Source organism: Dinoponera quadriceps, unplaced genomic scaffold (genome assembly GCF_001313825.1).
Source record: "Dinoponera quadriceps isolate SergipeBrazil2010 unplaced genomic scaffold, ASM131382v1 scaffold616, whole genome shotgun sequence".
In the NCBI taxonomy this organism is placed as follows: Eukaryota; Metazoa; Arthropoda; class Insecta; order Hymenoptera; family Formicidae; genus Dinoponera; species Dinoponera quadriceps.
This window is the reverse complement of record NW_014555184.1, coordinates 1,981,883-2,001,577: the sequence shown is the minus strand read 5'-3', so window position 1 is coordinate 2,001,577 and position 19,695 is coordinate 1,981,883. Positions and strand designations below refer to the sequence as shown.

The 19,695-nt window shown below is 36.9% G+C and overlaps 2 protein-coding genes across 2 annotated transcripts; both read left to right on the top strand.

Moving 5' to 3' along the window:
* The first annotated feature begins 4,265 nt into the window (after positions 1–4,265).
* Positions 4,266–7,228, top strand: LOC106743210. The gene is made up of 5 exons (XM_014616840.1): positions 4,266–4,442; positions 5,260–5,460; positions 5,910–6,128; positions 6,559–6,810; positions 7,115–7,228. The coding sequence occupies exons 1-5, from the start codon at positions 4,266–4,268 to the stop codon at positions 7,226–7,228; spliced, it is 963 nt and encodes a 320-aa protein (XP_014472326.1).
* A 2,288-nt stretch (positions 7,229–9,516) lies between these two features.
* Positions 9,517–18,245, top strand: LOC106743333. The gene is made up of 4 exons (XM_014617074.1): positions 9,517–9,624; positions 11,848–11,904; positions 15,275–15,433; positions 16,184–18,245. Exons 2-4 carry the CDS (start codon positions 11,860–11,862, stop codon positions 16,370–16,372), a joined length of 393 nt encoding a protein of 130 aa, XP_014472560.1. The 5' UTR covers positions 9,517–9,624; positions 11,848–11,859; the 3' UTR covers positions 16,373–18,245.
* The last annotated feature ends 1,450 nt before the right edge of the window (positions 18,246–19,695 follow it).

The window sequence follows — 19,695 nt, the reverse complement described above, 5'->3', positions numbered from 1 at the left end:
GGGGGGGAGAGCAGAAAACCGTCTGTTTCTTCCGCGTCATATTTTCCTTTCGCGAAGGAAAATATTATTTTGCGTGGGAATTTCTGCCGCGCCCCTATCTTTGTTACTTCGCGACCGCACGCCTGCGTTCCTCTCCGTTGCCTCGTATTTCCCGAGGGAGAGACGTAAACAACCACCGCCGCCACCCACCCCCTCGTGGCGCAAACGCAAGGGGAGATAACCCATTGGGCGTACCTCGCCCGTGGAATCTCCGGCGGATTTGAGGAGAACAGGCCGCCGCCGGCACCGCACAGGTGAAAACCGGCGTCCGAGTTCTCAATGCGCGGACGAAAATACGCAGAACCGTCGTCGCGGATTGATTCATCATGCAAACTCTCCTCGCTTGTTTTAGCCGCCGCAACAGCAGTCGTGTTTTTCACCTGCACATCGTTCACGTCGATGCACGGAAAACAATTAACCCGTCAATTCGGCGTGACGTCACGCGCGGAACTGGACAATTTCGATTTTGAATCTCGGCGTGGCGGTCAATTCTATCGGAAGAATATTTCGCATTCTCTTCGCTCGAATAAACGTTCGGCTCTTTTTCAGATTCTTTTTCGCGTCGTTCTTTAGCCCGAGGTCGCGATTTTAATAATAACTTTTGCGGAAATTTCTCGCGCAATCTTTATTAATCGCATTCGACTCTGTAGCAGAGAAAGTTGCTGACGTTGAAGAGGTATTCACTTTGAAGATCCTATCCTGTGATTCACGCTCCCTCCTTCGAAAAGGCTCATATAGTTCTCATGCACCGGCAAAGTACCCCTTCAGTCTGAGAAGACCCCTTCCCTCGAAGATACTAAATTCTCGACAAATCTTTGATCACGACGCGTTAATCTCGCGGGGAATTCAGCTTGGGAAACCTGTTTCTTTTCCCTGCTATCTCTCTCTTTCTCTCCCTTTCTCGACCCATTTCAGAGCACGATGATAGGATCGTAGATTTCTTGTTCCCTTTGAGATTCGCATCGTCTATCGTGATGCGAGTGTGGACGAACGGTAAGTGAGAAACGAAACGCGGCGGTGCGTCGCGAAAGTGCGTATCGTTAAATAAATTACTCGTTAACGTACGAGTACGAATGTGTACGCGTGCAATAACAGAGCACAGAGAAGTACACGCGGCAGAATTGCGCAATAGAAAATTATTTAGGAGACTCCCCCACCTTCGGGGCCGAGCCGAACGCGAAGAGATACGACTGCTGCTCGTCTCACCGCGACGGCAAGAAATAAATTTCACTTGGAAAATTGATTTCTTCTTCGTGCGGTGTCGGTGTAACTTCCTTACTCGCCGACGTCTCGTCGACGATTACCTGAGATTTATCGAATCGGTAATAGCGGTAAAAAAAGCAAATTGGATTTTTCTGCTCGATCGCACCGCCAAGGCCGTCCAGACGGCGGAGAAAGGAGCGGAGGCGCCATTGAGGAGATACAATTACACGAGGCATCCACGTGTTCTCCTCCTGAAAGTCGCCGGGAGAATGACTGTACGCGAGGAGACGATGAATTCAGAAAAAAGGCACGCTTTATCCGCGGATCTGTGTGATGGCGTTACGTATATAATGTGCCATCTCCGTTAATTGCACATTAGGCGCCGCATGAAGGATAAGTAAGATAGTAAAGTATCTTAGATTTCTCTCTCTCTCTTTCTCTCTTTCTGTGTGTGTTTATCCATCGCTATGCACCAGACATCCGCTAATCGATCCGCTAAGCTGTAATTTGCAACGTAAACATTTGCGGCGTGTCGCTCTGTCAACTTGTGAGTCGACTTTCGTAATTGAATATTTTTCTATTCATTCATATATCAGCTATTGCAAATTGTAATTGTAATTTGCAATAGCTGTCACTGGACGTAGGGTTGAACGTATCAAATAGTATGCACTTTGAAGAAAGACAAGAATTAGAATTTATAAATCAAGATTGATCGACAGTGAAAACTGATAATTTTTATTACAATAAATTCTTATTTCTTTCGCTATTATTTAAAGTGTGCCAATATAGTTGGAGACTTTCACAGAAATACTTTCTATGAAACTTTTGCAATTTTTCCAAAAATATCGCTTGCCAGAGGAAAGCGATCACATAGAAGGTTTCGCGTTGAATGACATCGACATCTTCGATGGCGTCGTAAAAACGTAGAGCAACGTCGAACGTGTTGGAAAGGAATGTAAAATTTATAGTCCGGTGTAAGCGGTGCTCGCTTTCATTAAGGAAAATATTTATGCCGGCCCGAAAAACCGTACTCGAATTTAGCTTCAGTGCTGTCGTTCTCGTTTGACTGTTAGGATAAAGATATTTGAACATTTTATTATAGCACTCCGCTCTTACAAAGTGACATTGTAAAAAAAACTGTGACTCCGAATTTTAACTGTACCAATATAATAAGAATGCAATAGTGGAGTAATACAGGGCGATTTACAGTTAAAGCAGATTTATTCGCATGGTCAGCAGCGCATTTACGGGCATATAATTTGAATACATATCAAAATAAAAGCACGTGCGTTGAATTTCAGTTAACACAAACGGGAAATCCGAAATAGAACGCAAATGACGTCAAAAGTTCTGAGAAAATACAACATGTCTGTCACATAAATCTTGATTTTCACGGTTGAGAATAATTTAATATTTCGTCAGGGGGGAACACGATATTTTTTGACGATACTTACGGCGATAATGACGACAATGTTACAACCACAAAGAGTGCCTTCCTCTACGTTACCGATATCCTCTTGTCAGAAAGGCAACGTTCAATTGGAAAATTTCCAAAACGCGTTTCACGATGTCTGCGTATTTTTGTCGTCACATCCAACTCCGATCGTAAAACTTCTTTCCAGAATTGTCGAAGATTTAAGATTTGTCGAATTCACGAAACTACCGTCGCATAAAATGCACGATCGAGTAGTCAAACAATCGTATGTGATAGCAGAAACACAAGAAATACAAAAATTTAATCGATTTATTTATATATATGTTTTATTTACTATTTTTTAAATTATATAAATCTATTAATCCATTAATGTATTACACACATTTTAATATTATTTTATGTTATAATCTATTAGTTATTTAGTTATTAGTTACTCAGTTATTATTATATTATAATATACAATATATTTAAGAGGGTTGTCTAATATAATTAAATAATTAGTATATTTCATTAATATATATAATTTCAGAAGTGACGTTTCTGTTTCACATATCTACAAAGAAGTTGCACGCCTTTTCAATGTTCGCGAATATAAAGGGAGATACGTTCAATCTGAAAACGGAGAAGCTGCGGAGTGTCTGCGACTAAGGATGATGTGTTGGAATGTGAGGAAAAAGTGAGATAAAAATCGGAGAATCTGGAAGATTAGAAGGGGAGAGAAATATCTACCTGCTAACCTAACATGGTCCAAATGTAAAGCAAGTGTGTGGGTCTGTCGTATCATATAAGAATGATATATCGACCTCTTTTAGGGATCAGACAGAGATAAATTTGAAAATGGAAAAGTAGAAATTTTTCCATTAGCTGTTCGTTCACTCGAAACGATTCGCTGTCTCTTACTGAAATTTCTTAATTAAAACATTTATAATACTAATTCAGGGTATCTATTCAAGTTTGAACAAAATTTTCTGAGAATCCTTTGTTTTTCCAGGCAATTTGTTAAAAATTCCAAGTAAAATAAAAATATTTTTAAATGTATATTGCAAATAAATATATGCTTATTGTCCTTAATATTTTCCATTCATAAAAATTTATAAATCATAAAATAAAATTAAGAATCATTCAAATTTCAATAATTAAATTTGAAAAATGTTGAAAGAAACTGTAAGGACTCTAAAAAATAAATATTTTATATTGAATATTATTTTAAAATTTAATTTTAAAAAATTATTTTCAAAGGTTACAAACAAAAAAATATATAATACATAATCGTATTATGCATAAAATGCAACTTTTATCAAATTCATCGATTTCATCATTCACATTTCATAATTCCATCCACTTGAATAAATTATCTGAGATTTCACCAACGTCGGCTAATTTTAGCCGTGCTTTATTCGTGGTTCATTGTCTGTTTCTAATTCCCAAAGGAGATAACTCGATAAGTGGCATGAATTAATAGTGAACGTCACTTCTATCATTGTTCACTTGTCAGAGGTAGTCCAGGAATGTCGAGTTCAGCCTCTATATTTAGGTTACATTGGCAAGAGAATCTGCCCGACAAATTGAGTTAATAATTAACGACGTAATGGTGAGTCGAGCCGAAAATAAGGGACCGATTAGTGAGGATGAAGCCGCGCTGGAGCTTCGCAGACTCCAAGAAGCTGTCAAACGCGCGGCCATCTATCACAGTGGCGAAGGAAAATTTGAGAAAAGGACAGATCTTTCGTATATCGTGCACGCCAGTCTACACGGCGTCCAATTCGTAAGAGATCGGATATGATTCCAAGTATATTTCGCAATTAAGAGTCGGGGTGCGCGATTTAAATTATAAATCCATCGTACTCGAATTATCGCTTGGAGTGAGAATTAAAGACGACACTTGTGAACGACGTCAATTAAATCTAGCGTTCTAATTTTCCAAACTTCACGTCGAGGAAGAGAGAAAATAAGAGACAGCGAAGATATTTTCCAGACGAAATGAATTCACGAAAGCGTCGTGTCTCACTCGAAGTTCAAATATACGTAAAGTGGATAAAATCTTCCCGTGATCTACTTTCCTCGCGCATTGTAGAGGGACGTGACATGCAGTACCTCGAGATAACGTCGCTATCTTTACGTGCCGCATTGTGCATACGCGCGAGGTAAAATAACTCTGTATATTAAATAATGCAACCGAGCGACCTAATTTTTCTTCTTTTTTTTTCCTTTCGACCGGATTCCTCGTCGTCTCACCGTGATTCGGTGTGACGATCTCGCGATAATCGCGGCGCCTGTATTCCTTTCTTTATTATGTAATTGAACACGATGTGGCGCACGACGGACTCGACGATGTAAACATGCGTGTCAGCACGCCTACGTACATACAATGCGAATTCTAATCGCTTCAGGAAGAAGACCGCGGGCTTCTCGCGGTGTTCGATTACCCGCGTTCCATTTCAGCTGACGATTTTGTCACGATCAGTGGAAACCTGCTAAGAGCGTCGCTGTTGCCCGCGATACATCTCACGGGCGCTCGCGAAACAAACGTTTTTCTCGCTTACGCAACACCTTTCTCTGTCAGAATCGAAATACCTTTTCAGGTGTTCATATCGGCCGCTGAAATTTTTCATCACGTGCATCACTACATAAATGAACGCGCGCGAGAGAAGGACGACACGATTGTGGCATTGCCGGAGGAGAGAAATCCCATTTTCTTCCTGTACCCTCTTTACATGCTGGTGAGCCTTTCTCTCGCAATCCTCTGGGTCGTTACAAAAGTACTGGCCAACAGACCCGTGATAGTGAGTTTTTATTTTGAAAGTTGCTTACATAGATTTCGCATAGAAATTTTCCCATATTTACCCTATATAGCTACAGATTCCGATTAGAACACCCAAATGTCCCAAAATAAATTATCCCACTATGATATTAATTGTGAATCCCATTCTCAAACATGGGATAAAGTTATCCCATACCAATTAAATATCAAATTAGAAGGTTAATAAGCGAGATTATATTTTTAACTCTTGGATAACAAGATTGGTCGGATCCAACTGAATCCATATTCTAATATTTCCCCGAACACACTTTTAAATTTTATTATATTTATATAAAATATTTAGGTATTTTACATATGATGCGATATATTTTATTTACTTTTGAGTTAATAATTAACGATGACAAGATTTGTTCGACCATTCGCCTATCTACGTTAAATAATTGCGCGTCGTCATAAAAACGAATTCGCAAGCCTTTAGCAGCATGCGCGACGGGGGCTATCCTGATGCTAGTGACAGGGATAATGGAGATGAAACACGCAGATGTGTACATCGATATCGCCGAGTTCACCGACGAGGAATTATTGGAGCATCCTATCTTCATTCATAATTTTGTGATGTGTATATTATCGATCTTCGTTATGACTATGTTTTTGCTCCAGACTTGGCTCCTTTTCGACTACTGGCAATGGGTGCGTGAGTGTGAACAAATAAAAAAAAATTCGATATTTCACGAAGTATTTAACATCGAATAATTACATATTTCGTAATATTCTCTAATTCACTTTATTCTAATTTAATTCACTGACTATTAAAAAGTTCAATCTTAAGACCGAGAGATGTATGTTTGATAATATATATATTTATATATTATCAAACGTCATATTTATATATTATCAAAGATTATATATTTATATATACTCATTCGAGTTTACCATTATTAAATTAATTTTGGTTCACGAACTAACTTTCGCGTACTGGCTTCCCATTGGCCTTCTGTGTTTGCTTTTCTTTTTGATCGAATATCAAGGATTCTTTAATTTTGTATTCGATTTTCTTTACCGTTGTACTACTTAATTAGATAAACACTGTGGTGACACGAAATTATACACAATTCTATAGTTTCGAAAAGAACGAGATCTTTCCACTACAACGAGTGACACGTCAAGTTTGAGTTCTAGCGTGGACACTGACGTAACTGAGAGTTCCATGGTTGAAAAGAGGATCGATGAACGCGAGTTCAAAAGGCAGGTCGTAGAATTGGCACCAATTCCTACTTTCGAAGACTTGCCTACCCCAGTTGTGGTCACCGATGACATCGTAAGAATGATGACCACTGTCACCTCACATGATCCTATCGGTATCTTAGAACTTGTAATGAATCAGATAATTACCTGTGACAAGTGGAGGAAAAGGGGACGTTTTATGTTCGAAAATAAGACGAGCGTTCAATTCTACAATGTACACAGTACAGAGTGGCATTGGTTGTTTCATTTCTAAAGTTACCGGATAATCAGCGAGAAGTTTCTTAGGATCGAACTGGAAGGAACTCGAAGGATTCTTAAAAAGATAACACTTGCACGTTTCGGAAGAAAACGAGTTTAATGAGCAGTTAAAAATAAAGGAATCTTCCCAATTTCGGAGATTTGATGATAATTCGCAAATATTTAATTTTCAGGATGAGGATGAAGAGCCAATCCTTTATTGCTGCTTCGTCGATTGGTACAACTATATTAGAGTAAAAATGGAAAGTAAACCGAAGCACGAATTCCAAATAGTTCACGTCATGTGATGTTTGAGAAGTAAAAGTTACCGGCAATTAACGGAACAAACGAATTGGAAAAATAACGATTGCTGGTACATTACGTTTTATCGTACTATCGTCGTAGTCTTCGAACCGGTATCCATCGCGCCATCTTAAGAGACCTTGTTAAACGTCAGTCCATAGAGCTGTTCAGCTCTACGAATAAAACAGTTGGCTCGTAACTAGTTTGAGTTGTTTATAAAATAAATGTACATTTTTCTCCAGCGCGCAATATTTTCTCAGTATAAGACATTGTTGTCGATTTTCGAAATCCATTCATATAATTTGGCGTTAATAAAACAATACATTTCGTTATATGTTTAAATTTATATTGCGTATATTGGTTACACGAGATAGAATTTACTAATAAATATCTGTTTAATACATCATTAAAACATTAAATTATATCGTTAAAAACGTGCAATTAAATTATTTTATGTGTCTTAAATACACTAATATAATCTGTCGATTTAACAAGCTGAAAAGTTATCAACTATCTTTCAGCAATTATTTTTACGATATTACGATAACGATTCTATGATGTCAGAGTTCAAATAGCTATCGCTCGTACAGCTGATTCATAACGCTGCGAGATAAATAATCCGTCTTATGATTAAATCCTATAATCCAACTTCTTTCCAAGAAATGATAACTTGATATCAGAAATCATTATTTTTGCGGGAACAAAGTTTTTAACAGAATAAAATTCTGTAGAGAAATTTCGACTGTTTCTTTGTATATTCCAGTATGATATAACAATATTTCTACAAGGTCGATAACTTAATTATCTTTAATTAAGCTAAAAGTTAATAACTTATAAAATTCATTTAGTTAAGTTAAAAATTATATATATAGTTTATCATATAGTTGTTTTATAGTTTATATAATATAGTTTCTATTGTAAACAGCCCAGAGCACTGATATTGACATTGATAAATTATTTTAACTCATATAAAAAAAGTTATATAATAAGTTACTATTAATGCATTTTAAATTAATTACTTTAAGTTAACCCTTTGCACTCGAGGGCTCCGGAGCGGAGCCATTTAAAATTTGTCTTCAAACTCGAGGGCTCCGCTATGGAGACAATGCAAATAACTTTCAGTTCATAACATAAGGACAAAGACAAATCGTAAAAACTATTGTGTATAGGATATTCCGCTTTTGCTATTTGCATTTGAGTTTGAAGAGTCTGAAGACAAATTTTAAATGGCTCCGCTCCAAAGCCCTCGAGTGCAAAGGGTTAAGATTTTTTCTGATATTCATAAAATGTAATATAATTCAATGTAAAATTTTCTTACCAGCAATATTTGTTTTTAATTATATTGATGTAAATAAGAAACAACATTTTCCGCGTATTGAACGAAACAGCGAGGGTGTGCCAAATTCACAGCGGTCTCGCAAAAGCGCACGTTGTATCATAAGTAACCAGTGAAAGGAGGCTAATGGATGCGAACATGAACGGTCGCGGATAATTTGCTAGTAGCACGTGTGGAAAGACGACTGCGTAGTACGAAGAGCACAGGCGAAAATAAAGACGACGAAAATCTGACGCGCGAGTGAGTCTGGTAATTAGATGTTAGAACGGTATACATTCTAACACAGACACAAATGTATCTGCCTGTATTAATATAAAAATCACTCTCACATTTATCTTTTGTACACTAGAAATTAACCGTGAATCATTATGAAACGTCAGCTTCTCATGTGTTATATTGTTCGCACCATGACGATACATGACGTAATCGTATAACAAGCAAACGTGATGTCACGCTCGACGCGTAGAATCGACGTAATCATCGGTCCGATTCATGGATTCTCTTATCTCATGGATGATATTTTATATCATAAGGGAAAGATCGGACATTAAAATTTGACATTAAAAGTTCACACTAAAATTTGAGGAAAATTTTAGGAAATATTCCCCGAAAATATCAGTAACTTCCTCATGAGTCGAATATTTCAGAACCTCTTTTAGAAACTTCACTTTCATATTATACGATTTTATAAGCGTATCATGGGACTGTACAAATGTCAGTCGCATCCTTCCGTTGATAACACTTCAGTATCGTTTTTCATGAAAAATTATGTTAGCGTCTATTTATATAGAGATTTATATAAGCAGAATAGGGAGATATATTCCCCATCGGGTTAAACTGTGGGCAAAATGAGCGTCACTGGACTATAAGTTTACGAGTGTACACTCCACCCGATGCGTGAACACCATAATGTTGAAGCCGTTGCGGCGTGTTTCCGTCGATCGTAAAAATCGAGGCTAGCTGACGCGCCTCCATAATGCGTGGTCGGTCTTCAGCATCAGTCGCTGTTGAACCCTCGTCTCGCGAGCAACTGTGTGACCGGTGAATCGTAACGAGCGCGAACACGTAAGTACGCACAACGTGCGCGCCAACGCCTGGTTTGACCCGAATGGACTCCACACTTTCCTCTCTCTCTCTTTCTCTCTCTCACGTTTTTGATAAAATTAAAAACGTCGGAACATTCGCGGGATCTTTAACTGTTTTTGACATCTGCTCTCGGATTCTCTTGTTGCTGGCGTTTTTTGATGTGCTAATTTATGAATTAGTTAACTTTGCCCGATTGGTGCACGACGTTAGAACACAAACAAAAACGTTCGCGACCGCTGAGTGAACATTTGAAAATTTGTGGCGTGAATTTGCNAAAAAAAAAAAAAAAAAAAAAAGCGCGGTCCGCCTCGAAAGGAAATGATACTGAAGGAAATAACCAAATCGGAGTCAAGGCAATGGCGAGCAACGTGAAAGTGTCTTCCTTTTCGGTACAAAAAAATATGTTCCCCTTCTCGAGCGATGTGTGACCGCGATTTACATCTCGATGCCCGATTTTCATCGCTCGGAATCGCGGGTTGTTGGAAATAATAATAAGATTTCGTTATCCATGCCGTCGGCTTTCCGATTTAATTGCGTCACGAAAGATAAACAACTCAAGTGGCGCACACCTTCATCTTAAATGACGCTGCATCGCTCAGATTGGCCGAATTTTATTAGTTTTTTTGTAACGTCCTTTTCCAATTTTTTCAGTTTTTGTTAATATTATCTTCAGTTTCTTTTATAATTTCTACAGTGTGTGACTCGATCAAATAAATATTTCTCTGCTCGTACAATAATTGTTTCAGCATTATATAGATTAATAATATAAAAAAATAATCTGCTTCATTTTGAAACTAACGAAAATATGCCGTCTATTTTTAATAAAAGTTCACGTTTCATATCGCGGTGTCATATTTTCTTATCGCGAGAATGGTCCGACTGAAACATCGTTCAATTTCAGTCCGATGACTCAAACAAACTGATATTAAGAATTCATTCTGCCGCTTGACACACTGACGCTGCTGCTCAATGACGCGATGTAAATATAAGCAGCACATACACCGCGCTATCTTTACCAGTTTCGTTGCATTCTATCCATCTGCGGTATGCCATGGTCGTCACACGTGCTTTCGCTCGAGTCACTCAACGAGGGGTGACGTCAAGTTTTGCCCGAGTGCCAATTAAGCACGCGCTATTTACCTATCTTTAACAACATCGGAGGCAATTCTCCTCGATGCGTAATTTGACGCGATACTTTCACGGTCAACGATTCCACACGAAGCGTTAAACCATTGTCACGAGTGTTTATTTTCCGAGAAAAATTTGCGTTTTACAATTCACGAGTGATCGTAATCTTCTAATACTTTTTAAATATATTTTATTATAACACAATCGTGTGCTCGATCGAGTTTCAATGTTGCGTTTTTGCGTTACGTTCTCATTGATTTTTATATCGCTCGACGAACGACACGAATACGGTGAGCTTAACTGCACGTCCATTCGTAGATAATAACGTTTGCAATAATCTTTCGCCTATATTGCGTGTCTCTTCTAGTTTTATCAACGTTTTGTTATGGGATGTGCCTAATCACGATTCGGCGATGTCAGATTTTTGCGCTTGCAATAATTTGGACCGAGAATGTCAATACATTAATTTCACTCGAAAGCGACTGTCGGCAGAAATTTCACGATGAAGACTAAAAATTCAAATAAAGCAACTAAAGAATAAATCTGGCTAAGTTCTGTGTCTGAATTTTATATTTAAGATTATATAGAAGAGAGAGATAGGACTCGTCAACGACTCGTTACATTAAATATCGCATAATATTTGCAATATTTGATCGCGTATTGTAAGCGTTGGCTGATAATACGTCTCATTGTTGATACATGCATTATTATTTTACAACATATGCATGCCCTCAGTGCGTAGGAAAAAGCACGTGTCGCTCAAGCGTACCGTGTACTTCCGGTTTATTTTATATGACTGTCATACGATTATATCGATTGTCGTGTCTCCATTCCTCCTTATAATTCATTACTTTCCCATGCGACTTACGTCCCATGCTTATAGTCGTTATATTCGCGCGTTCATGTAATGCATCTTCGGGGTTCGCCAATAGACACGTAGTTGTAATTCATTGGATAACTTTGCGATCCCATATGCCGTCTCTTAAAACATGCATTTTAACGGGCATATGTACGCATTCTTATTCATTTCAACAAGTGGTATTATCTGTCTCATTATTGCTTTTTAACTTACAGACCAGACGAAAAATGGCTACCATTACGAGGTTATCGATCATAAAATTCCTTGAGCTGGTAAGTGTCATAACAAAGCAATGTAAGTTGTTGCGTATGATCTAAAATTCGCAACTGTCACACGCAACTGTTCGTCAACTGTCATAGATTTATAAAGTGGAAGGCGATAACTATGAAAATCTTGAATATTTTTTTAAATATGAGAGTGGGGAAAAAATATTTAATAAAAAGATTTAACAGAAAAATAAACATTAATACCAATGGTCATTAACTCGAACTGTAAAATGTAAATTTTTCTCATATCCACATCTAGTGTTAATAAAATATTTTTATTTCTCGAAAATATTCAAAATGATAATTATCGCTTCATCTTATATTTCATTTTCCGAGCACAGTATAAATCTTGATTTTTATAAAAAGCGCAGATAATCAATGCGCAAAAAACGCAATCATTCAAATGACAAACCCAAAACATACGGTTTGAAAAACGTTCAGATTTTACAGCGTCGAAAAGAAATTATCGACGTCGTAAGTTTTTTTTTATTACTGAACTCAACAACCGGCTGTAGGAGATGACAACGTTACGAGATGTGTTCATTAACATAACCGGAAATGCACGCTTTTAGTCGCGGACTCTTTTTTACAGGGCAGCACATCGCGTAACAGCTTCTGCGTAAACCGCTTTTTCTGTGAACCGCGTAAGACGAGTTGCTCTGCCGGGGGAACCGTCTTCTATTATTAGCATTTAAAATCGCGTAAAAATGGAGTTTTGAGAAAGGTTCGTGGATCGATACCGAATTGTATAAATCTGTCGAAGATAGATCATACAACACGTGTTCGCCGAGAGAATCGTACGAGAAATATTATCCTCGAGGTCGCCCGAGTCTCCCCCAAAAACCACACCGTCACACCATGTTCTTGGGTTTATTTTTAACAGCGTTGCGTCGTTTCTTCTCCGATCGATCGACCCAATTTCGAGTCGCTCGCGTCCATCTGTGATCCGGATCGCGCTTTTCTCGACCGAGAAAATCGTCCGCACGTCGCAATCTAAGATGTCAGTAGCACGCGCGCGATATTCGCGCTGCATATCTTTCGCGATTCGTAAGGCAACGGGAATAGAGAGTGACATAATCGGCGCTGATTATCGTACAAGAGCGTTCTCTCCACTCGTTACGGTCACACCGAGTTGCCCGGAAGTCGACCGGTATGAGAGTTTCCGTTAGGATTCTTTGGAACTACGTGCCATAATGCGAGAGACCCTCGGTCTTTTGTGCGCCTTGTATAACGTTTCAAATCGCAGCCGAATCTCCGTTGTGTTTTTAGGCGTCCTAAAATTTCAACTTTACATTTTAGACTCTTGCCACAATTTGCCTTGCATAAAAATGCATTGCAAGCGCAATCTTGCGCTAGTTGAAGATACCAACAATATGTAGTGTAAGTTTTGAGATATCAAGACAATAAAAAATAACGAAGCAGAATTTTTTATTTTGATTTTAGTAATTTTTATTTGTTTTCTGTTTTGATATTGTTATTCTACAGAAGGAAAAATCTCTTGGATTTAATCATATTTCTTCAATTGAAACAAATTTGGAATGAAACAAACGAATATCTGATTTAACAAACAGCATTATTTGGTTTTTCAAACAATAAATATCTTTACATCAAATAATACATTTCTTTCGTATTTCCATCCAAACATTAGATTGGTTGTCACAAGCAATAAATTATTTGGAAGAAGCAATACTATGCTAGAAAAATATTAAAGAACTTATTATTTCGTAGGACAATATTTGATATGTAAAAAGTAATTTTTTTTTACAGAAAACGAAATATTATTTCCTCTAAATATGATATTATTTTTTTTCCATCAAACATAGCTTATTCTAGTGAAACAATAACATTTTCATTAAAACAAAATGATATTTGATTTTAAATTATATCATGTATATATAATAAGCCCAAGACAAACAAACACGTATACTAAATTCAAAAAAACCTTTTTCTCTGTACACCTTTGTTTTGCGTTGAAAACAGCAGAAAATATTTTGTCACGCACGCTCGACAATAAATTTGAAATAAAGCAGAATTGTACGACAGATGTTATCGCCATGTGTTATGTTGCATATAAATGCAAAATATATAACGATGCTAATGTGTATTTTGCACGGAATGAAGAATTAGAGAGATAAATATGACACTCTGAATCGACGCTGATATTGAGATGTATGTGAATGAAAATTTATCGCACTACTTTCTTCAATTCATGCTGCCCCAGTAGATATTTATATGCTGGTAATGTTGCGCCAGATAATGGCACTCCTTAATGAAGAACTGGCTGTAGTAAATGCAACGTATCGCATGTTTATCGACGCGCACGTGGGTGATCCAGCCCTCGGCTTTTTGAGATATACTGTACGCCAGTGTGTTCATCGCGTCAAGGCTAACCGGTTGAATTTTAACGCTGCCGCCACGGTGGGCGCTGTTAGGGAAGAAAATTATATAATTGTGAAATGCAGTCGTAGCCCTAAATTCATTCTGCACTTCTCCATGCATTCCCATAGCATTCAATGTGTTAATATAAACAAAATAATTTAATATAAAAAATCATTTTGTTTGAATAGAAATGTTGTTTCATTAAAATGAATCATGTTATTTGATAGAAAAAATAATATTATATATTTAAAGAAAATAATATCCTGTTTTTAATTTAAAAAATTATCATTGTATGTTGAATATCGTTCCAGTAAAACACAAAAAAAAGTTCTTTGATATTTTTCTAACATACTTCTTTCAAATAATTTATTGCTTGTGACAATCATTGTAGCGTTTGGACGAAAATACAAAAGAAATATCTTATTCGACGTAAAGATATTGTTTAAGAAACCAAACAACCCTGTTTGTTAGATCAAACGTTCGTTTGTTTGCTCTATTCCAAAAGACAAATTTGTTTCAACTAAAGAAATGTTATTGAATTCAACGAAATTTCTTTCTCTGCATAGACTGTTGCTTTATTCGTGGGCGTGGTGACTGCATCCTACTAGTCATGGTTGACGATACGCTCGAAGTAGAATCTATTCTTGCGCGTAACTGTGTTAATGATCCAACGTGCTATATCGAGAGCGATGAAATTTAGGAGTTCCTGACCTATTGTCTGGAAACAAAAGTTCTATGCCAACTGGGGCGCCGAGTGGGCAATATTTTATTTATGATGGTATCGAGAGAGTCGATGTACTCTCCTCGGCTCGACCTAGTTTCACATCGTTCACACCTTCACTTGAGAAATGAAAAACTGTTACCGCTACGGTTTGCGTGTAAAATGAAAATAGAGGATGAGCGAGAGTCCGAGTTTGATTGAAAGAAAGAGAAAGTATAGCGCTTAGTTGAAAAAGAATGTCAAGACGTTATTGTAAATACATATTATTGTCCGCAGGTGTTGGTATGCATCCTTATTGGATTGCACTACCATTCCTTCAACGCGGGAGACCATCACACTGCGATGATAACCATGGGTACATTTGGTGGATATCTGATTATTCTAGTCGGTGCGTTCATCGGCAGCGTGATGGGAACGCCATTGAACCGCCGTATAGTAAGTTTCTACTGTATCAACAATATTGCAGAACATACGGAGTTGAAGAAAAGAAGATATTTGCATATACCTAATTATTTTCGAGACAAATTTAAACGAGTAAAATGTTGCTATATACAAATCGCTTGTATAAAATATATTTTATGTTTGTATTAATATATTATAAATTAGAATATAATGTAATATTTTTTTCTCTCGTATAAGATCATTAAAAAAAAATAGGGTGTTCAAATATCTTTTACACACACTGTTCGTTTTATTAAGCGGAATCCTATTCTTGCATTATTCAAACAATACAATGGAAGCATAGAATTGAAAAAAGTATTACAGAGAAGGGAATTGATAAGAATTTAATGAAACTTGTCCTGCGTATATATTGAAATATTACCTAACTACTCGAGTAATTAGAAAAAGATTGATTCAAAAGCTGAGATATTTGACTAAAGTTGACACTTTTTACACATATTCCTTGAAATTAACATGTTGTTGTTAATTTTTAATTTTTTTAAAATTAAAAATAAGATTTTGACGAAAAACTGTTATGATATTAAAGACTAATATGCAGTTATTTATATACAAATTTTAGAATTATTGACCATTTTGTTTTAAAAATATAGTACTGTAAAGTTTATACCTTATGGTGGTACTCGAAATATATATACATATCAAAAATACGACACGGAGCCTTACAACTTCATTAACAACACGATGATTTTCTTTTTATTAAATGAGAAACGACTTACCCCGCAGGACCTCTTCTTCTCGCTCATCGGATGCGCCCTGTTCATCGCTGCAGGTGCGCTGAACATCGACTTCTTCCAGAAGTTAAGCCACAATTCGTCGTTCCGCGACACCGGCTTGGCCAAGGGATCCATCAGCATCATCGAGGGCGCCCTCTTCCTCGTGGACGCATTCCTCACGTTTCGCGGGGAGAACTGAAACAAACCACCTTTAATTAACGACGGGGACTGCACGACCGGCAATCGGTGTTAACCACATTCCGTGATCGACGACGAACGCGGAATTCTCTAATCTGTAAAGAACGGATATACTGCCAAAGACTTTCCCGACGTGTGTATTGTCCCGAGGACAATACACACGTAGGATGTTAACAGAGGACAAATTTTCCGCGACCGAATAAAAATCCTGCGCATACTGCTCGGAGCTTCGCGGATTTTTCCGAATCGTGCGCAAAACAACTTACGAATCCTTGCGAAATATCAACGATGTTCGCCATTTGTCACGACTTCTCGCAGGATATCTTGCGTACACTGAACGAACGAACAAGGAACGAACTGCGAACTTTCGTTGTTACAATTTGGAAATTGTGTATACAAAACGCGCCGTAACGAATCCGAATAGAACGTTTCGAACCGATTTGCTCATAAAATAGTTTATCAAAGAAAGTTTGTGCGCGTCTAGACGCGAATATACACAGAAAAGTGCTAAATTCAAATAAATAATTACGCCAATACTCCTCAGCAAATTTTTACTTCAATCAAGTAATATTTACTTAATAAATATTTTCCAAGTAAATTATCCAAGTAAAATATTTACTTGATCTAATTGTAAGTAAAACTTATTTGATCCAGATAAAAATGTAATAACAATTATTGAACTAATTATTTATTTGAATCCCAAGTAAAACAGAAAATGACGATAGGATCATGTCAATATGTTGTCAAATAACGTCAAAGTGACGAGAAAATGATTGTAAAAACTCTCTTTTCGATCATTTTTCTCATCATTTTGACGTCACCGTCACTTTCTGTTCTACCTGGGATCTAATACTTTTCTATGTATATATTCATATTACATATTCGTTGTTCGTTCGCTTAGCGTATATTCACCTTTATGAAGGCAAGTCACAAAACCATTCGCTTAATTCGCCGGAGAATGCAGACTCGAAACTGTATCGAAACTTCCTCGGAATAAATTATGTGCTGCACACTCTGTCAATAAACAGATATACAGATTCTCAGTACACCTTCGAGTCGATCGCGTCGCGCTTAACTTAAAATGCGATGCGGCTTCGCAACGGTGCCTTACCGATAATAGTACAAAATGTAACGCGGATCGTGTATAGGAATGGTGGGAGTTGCGTGCATGCACATTTATACGTTTATAAACGCTAATACTAATAAGAAGCGGCAGTCCCTTCGTAGAAGCAGGTCACTTGGTATTGTAAACGTTATTAACGTGCTCATATCGCACTCGTAAGCTTAAGTCCATGTTATCATGTTAGATACGACAAGCAGCTGCGGTATAGAGGTGGAAGAAGAAGAAAAGGACGGTATCATGAGACACTCTTTATTGTACATTCGCGTTCGCGCGTATATCTCGACGCTTGGAACATTCGTCGCGACGATCGTATCCGCTCGCCGTCCTCTCACAAGCATTTCGCGTGTGTATTTATCTTTGATTTGTACGTTTCTACGTTAAGACCTCAACAATAAAAGGAAATAACGAAACAAAATGACGAAAAATATTTTCGCACCTTGTCCTGCCGCCATCGCCGGCGACACTTCCTCCTCCCACTCCGGCGGGAGCGGCTCGTTGCAAAACGCGAAAATATTTGGACGCGACTTGCACGCACGCACTCTCGCTCGCTCGCTATCGCGTTATACAAACCAGACTCAGCTCGTTATACAACAAAACACAGGAAGTTTCACGTGACGTAACTTTTGCTCGGATCTGCATGAACACGTTGCTTTCAGCCATTTTGGAAACGAAGCTACGTTACGCATCACCGCTTTTTTTTATATAGGTATTTGGTCTGTAAATTTCTTTCTTTGGAATCTTCTCAAATTTTAACAGCATGTTAATACATTTTAAAGTAATTAATTTAAATGAAAAGTTAACTCATTAAAAATTAATTTAGTTAAGTTCTACTAAAAATGATTAACTTTTAAACTTAACATTTGATTAAGTAACTAGTTATTACCTAACCTTGATAACATTACACGTCAATGTTATAATTATTCAACAATGTAAATAAAATATAAAATGCGTGATATATAACAGTTACATCGTTGAGTAGGAAATTATAACATTGTTGTAATGTTGCTGTTGGTTGAGGTTTATTGAGTATTTTTGCGGTTTTAATTGAAAACGAGAAGACGATAAAAGAGACTTATAGAAATGTTATAAAAAAAATTATAAAATCATTGGCGAACTAGTGTTCTAGAAATTTCAATACATAAATAATAATATATATATATTTCCAGAAATATTTATTATTTTATTTTAATATAAATATTTCCAGAAATATGCAAAGTACATAATCTCTGACTGATTAATAATGTAACCTGAACGTTTCATATCCTAATTATCAATATGATGTCAAATGACATAATGTTCTATTGATGTTAAAGACGTTATTAAGATGTTATTAAGACTTTGACATCATTTTGCTTGGGATATGTTCTTTAGATATATGTAACGTTTTATAATCGTTTATTATTACACACGTTTAAAAAACATGCATAAAACTATGCTACTTAGTTAATTATTTAACAATATTGTATGTACTATATTTCCTTCTGTTTTTTCGATTAAATGAGTTTTTACAATCATTTTCTCGTCATTTATGTCATCGTCATCTTACGTTCTACTTGAGTCTATAATCAATAAATAAAAATGCGAAAAATACAGAAAAATCATACATCACGAACATTTCTCTAATAGCATGCATTAATGCCCATCTATTGAGGGCGGGGGTATATATTCATAAACGTACCTAACACAGCCTTTATGGAAAACTAATTGTGACAAATTGGCCAGTGATAAATAATAGTTGTATTACTCGTACGAATAATAAAACTACTGAGCAACAATAATTTATCACTGGCCAATTTATCACAGCCAGTAATATTTTTCTCTCCGGGAGGCAGTCCCAACCAAAAGTATTATATATGTAAAAGCGCAAGAAACTATCATTTCTTTATAACTTTTTAACTTACGATTGGCGTTATGTAATTTTGCTTCATATTTTCTCGCTGCAGTGTCACAGCTACATCATAGATCAAGTTTATAAACACATAACACATATTTGTCAAGCTTCTTCGTATTGTCAGCCATTACCATTACCAATAATGTCACGGACCAACTAACTCAAACATTCGAATTGACGAAAATATTTGTCCAAATGCGCATGGAGACACGCCAATCGTAAGTTCGAAACGCGGAATATATCGAGAGCCGAATGAACATCATCGTTTTGTCCTCAATTTCCGACGGACCAGTTTAATCGCAAATAATAC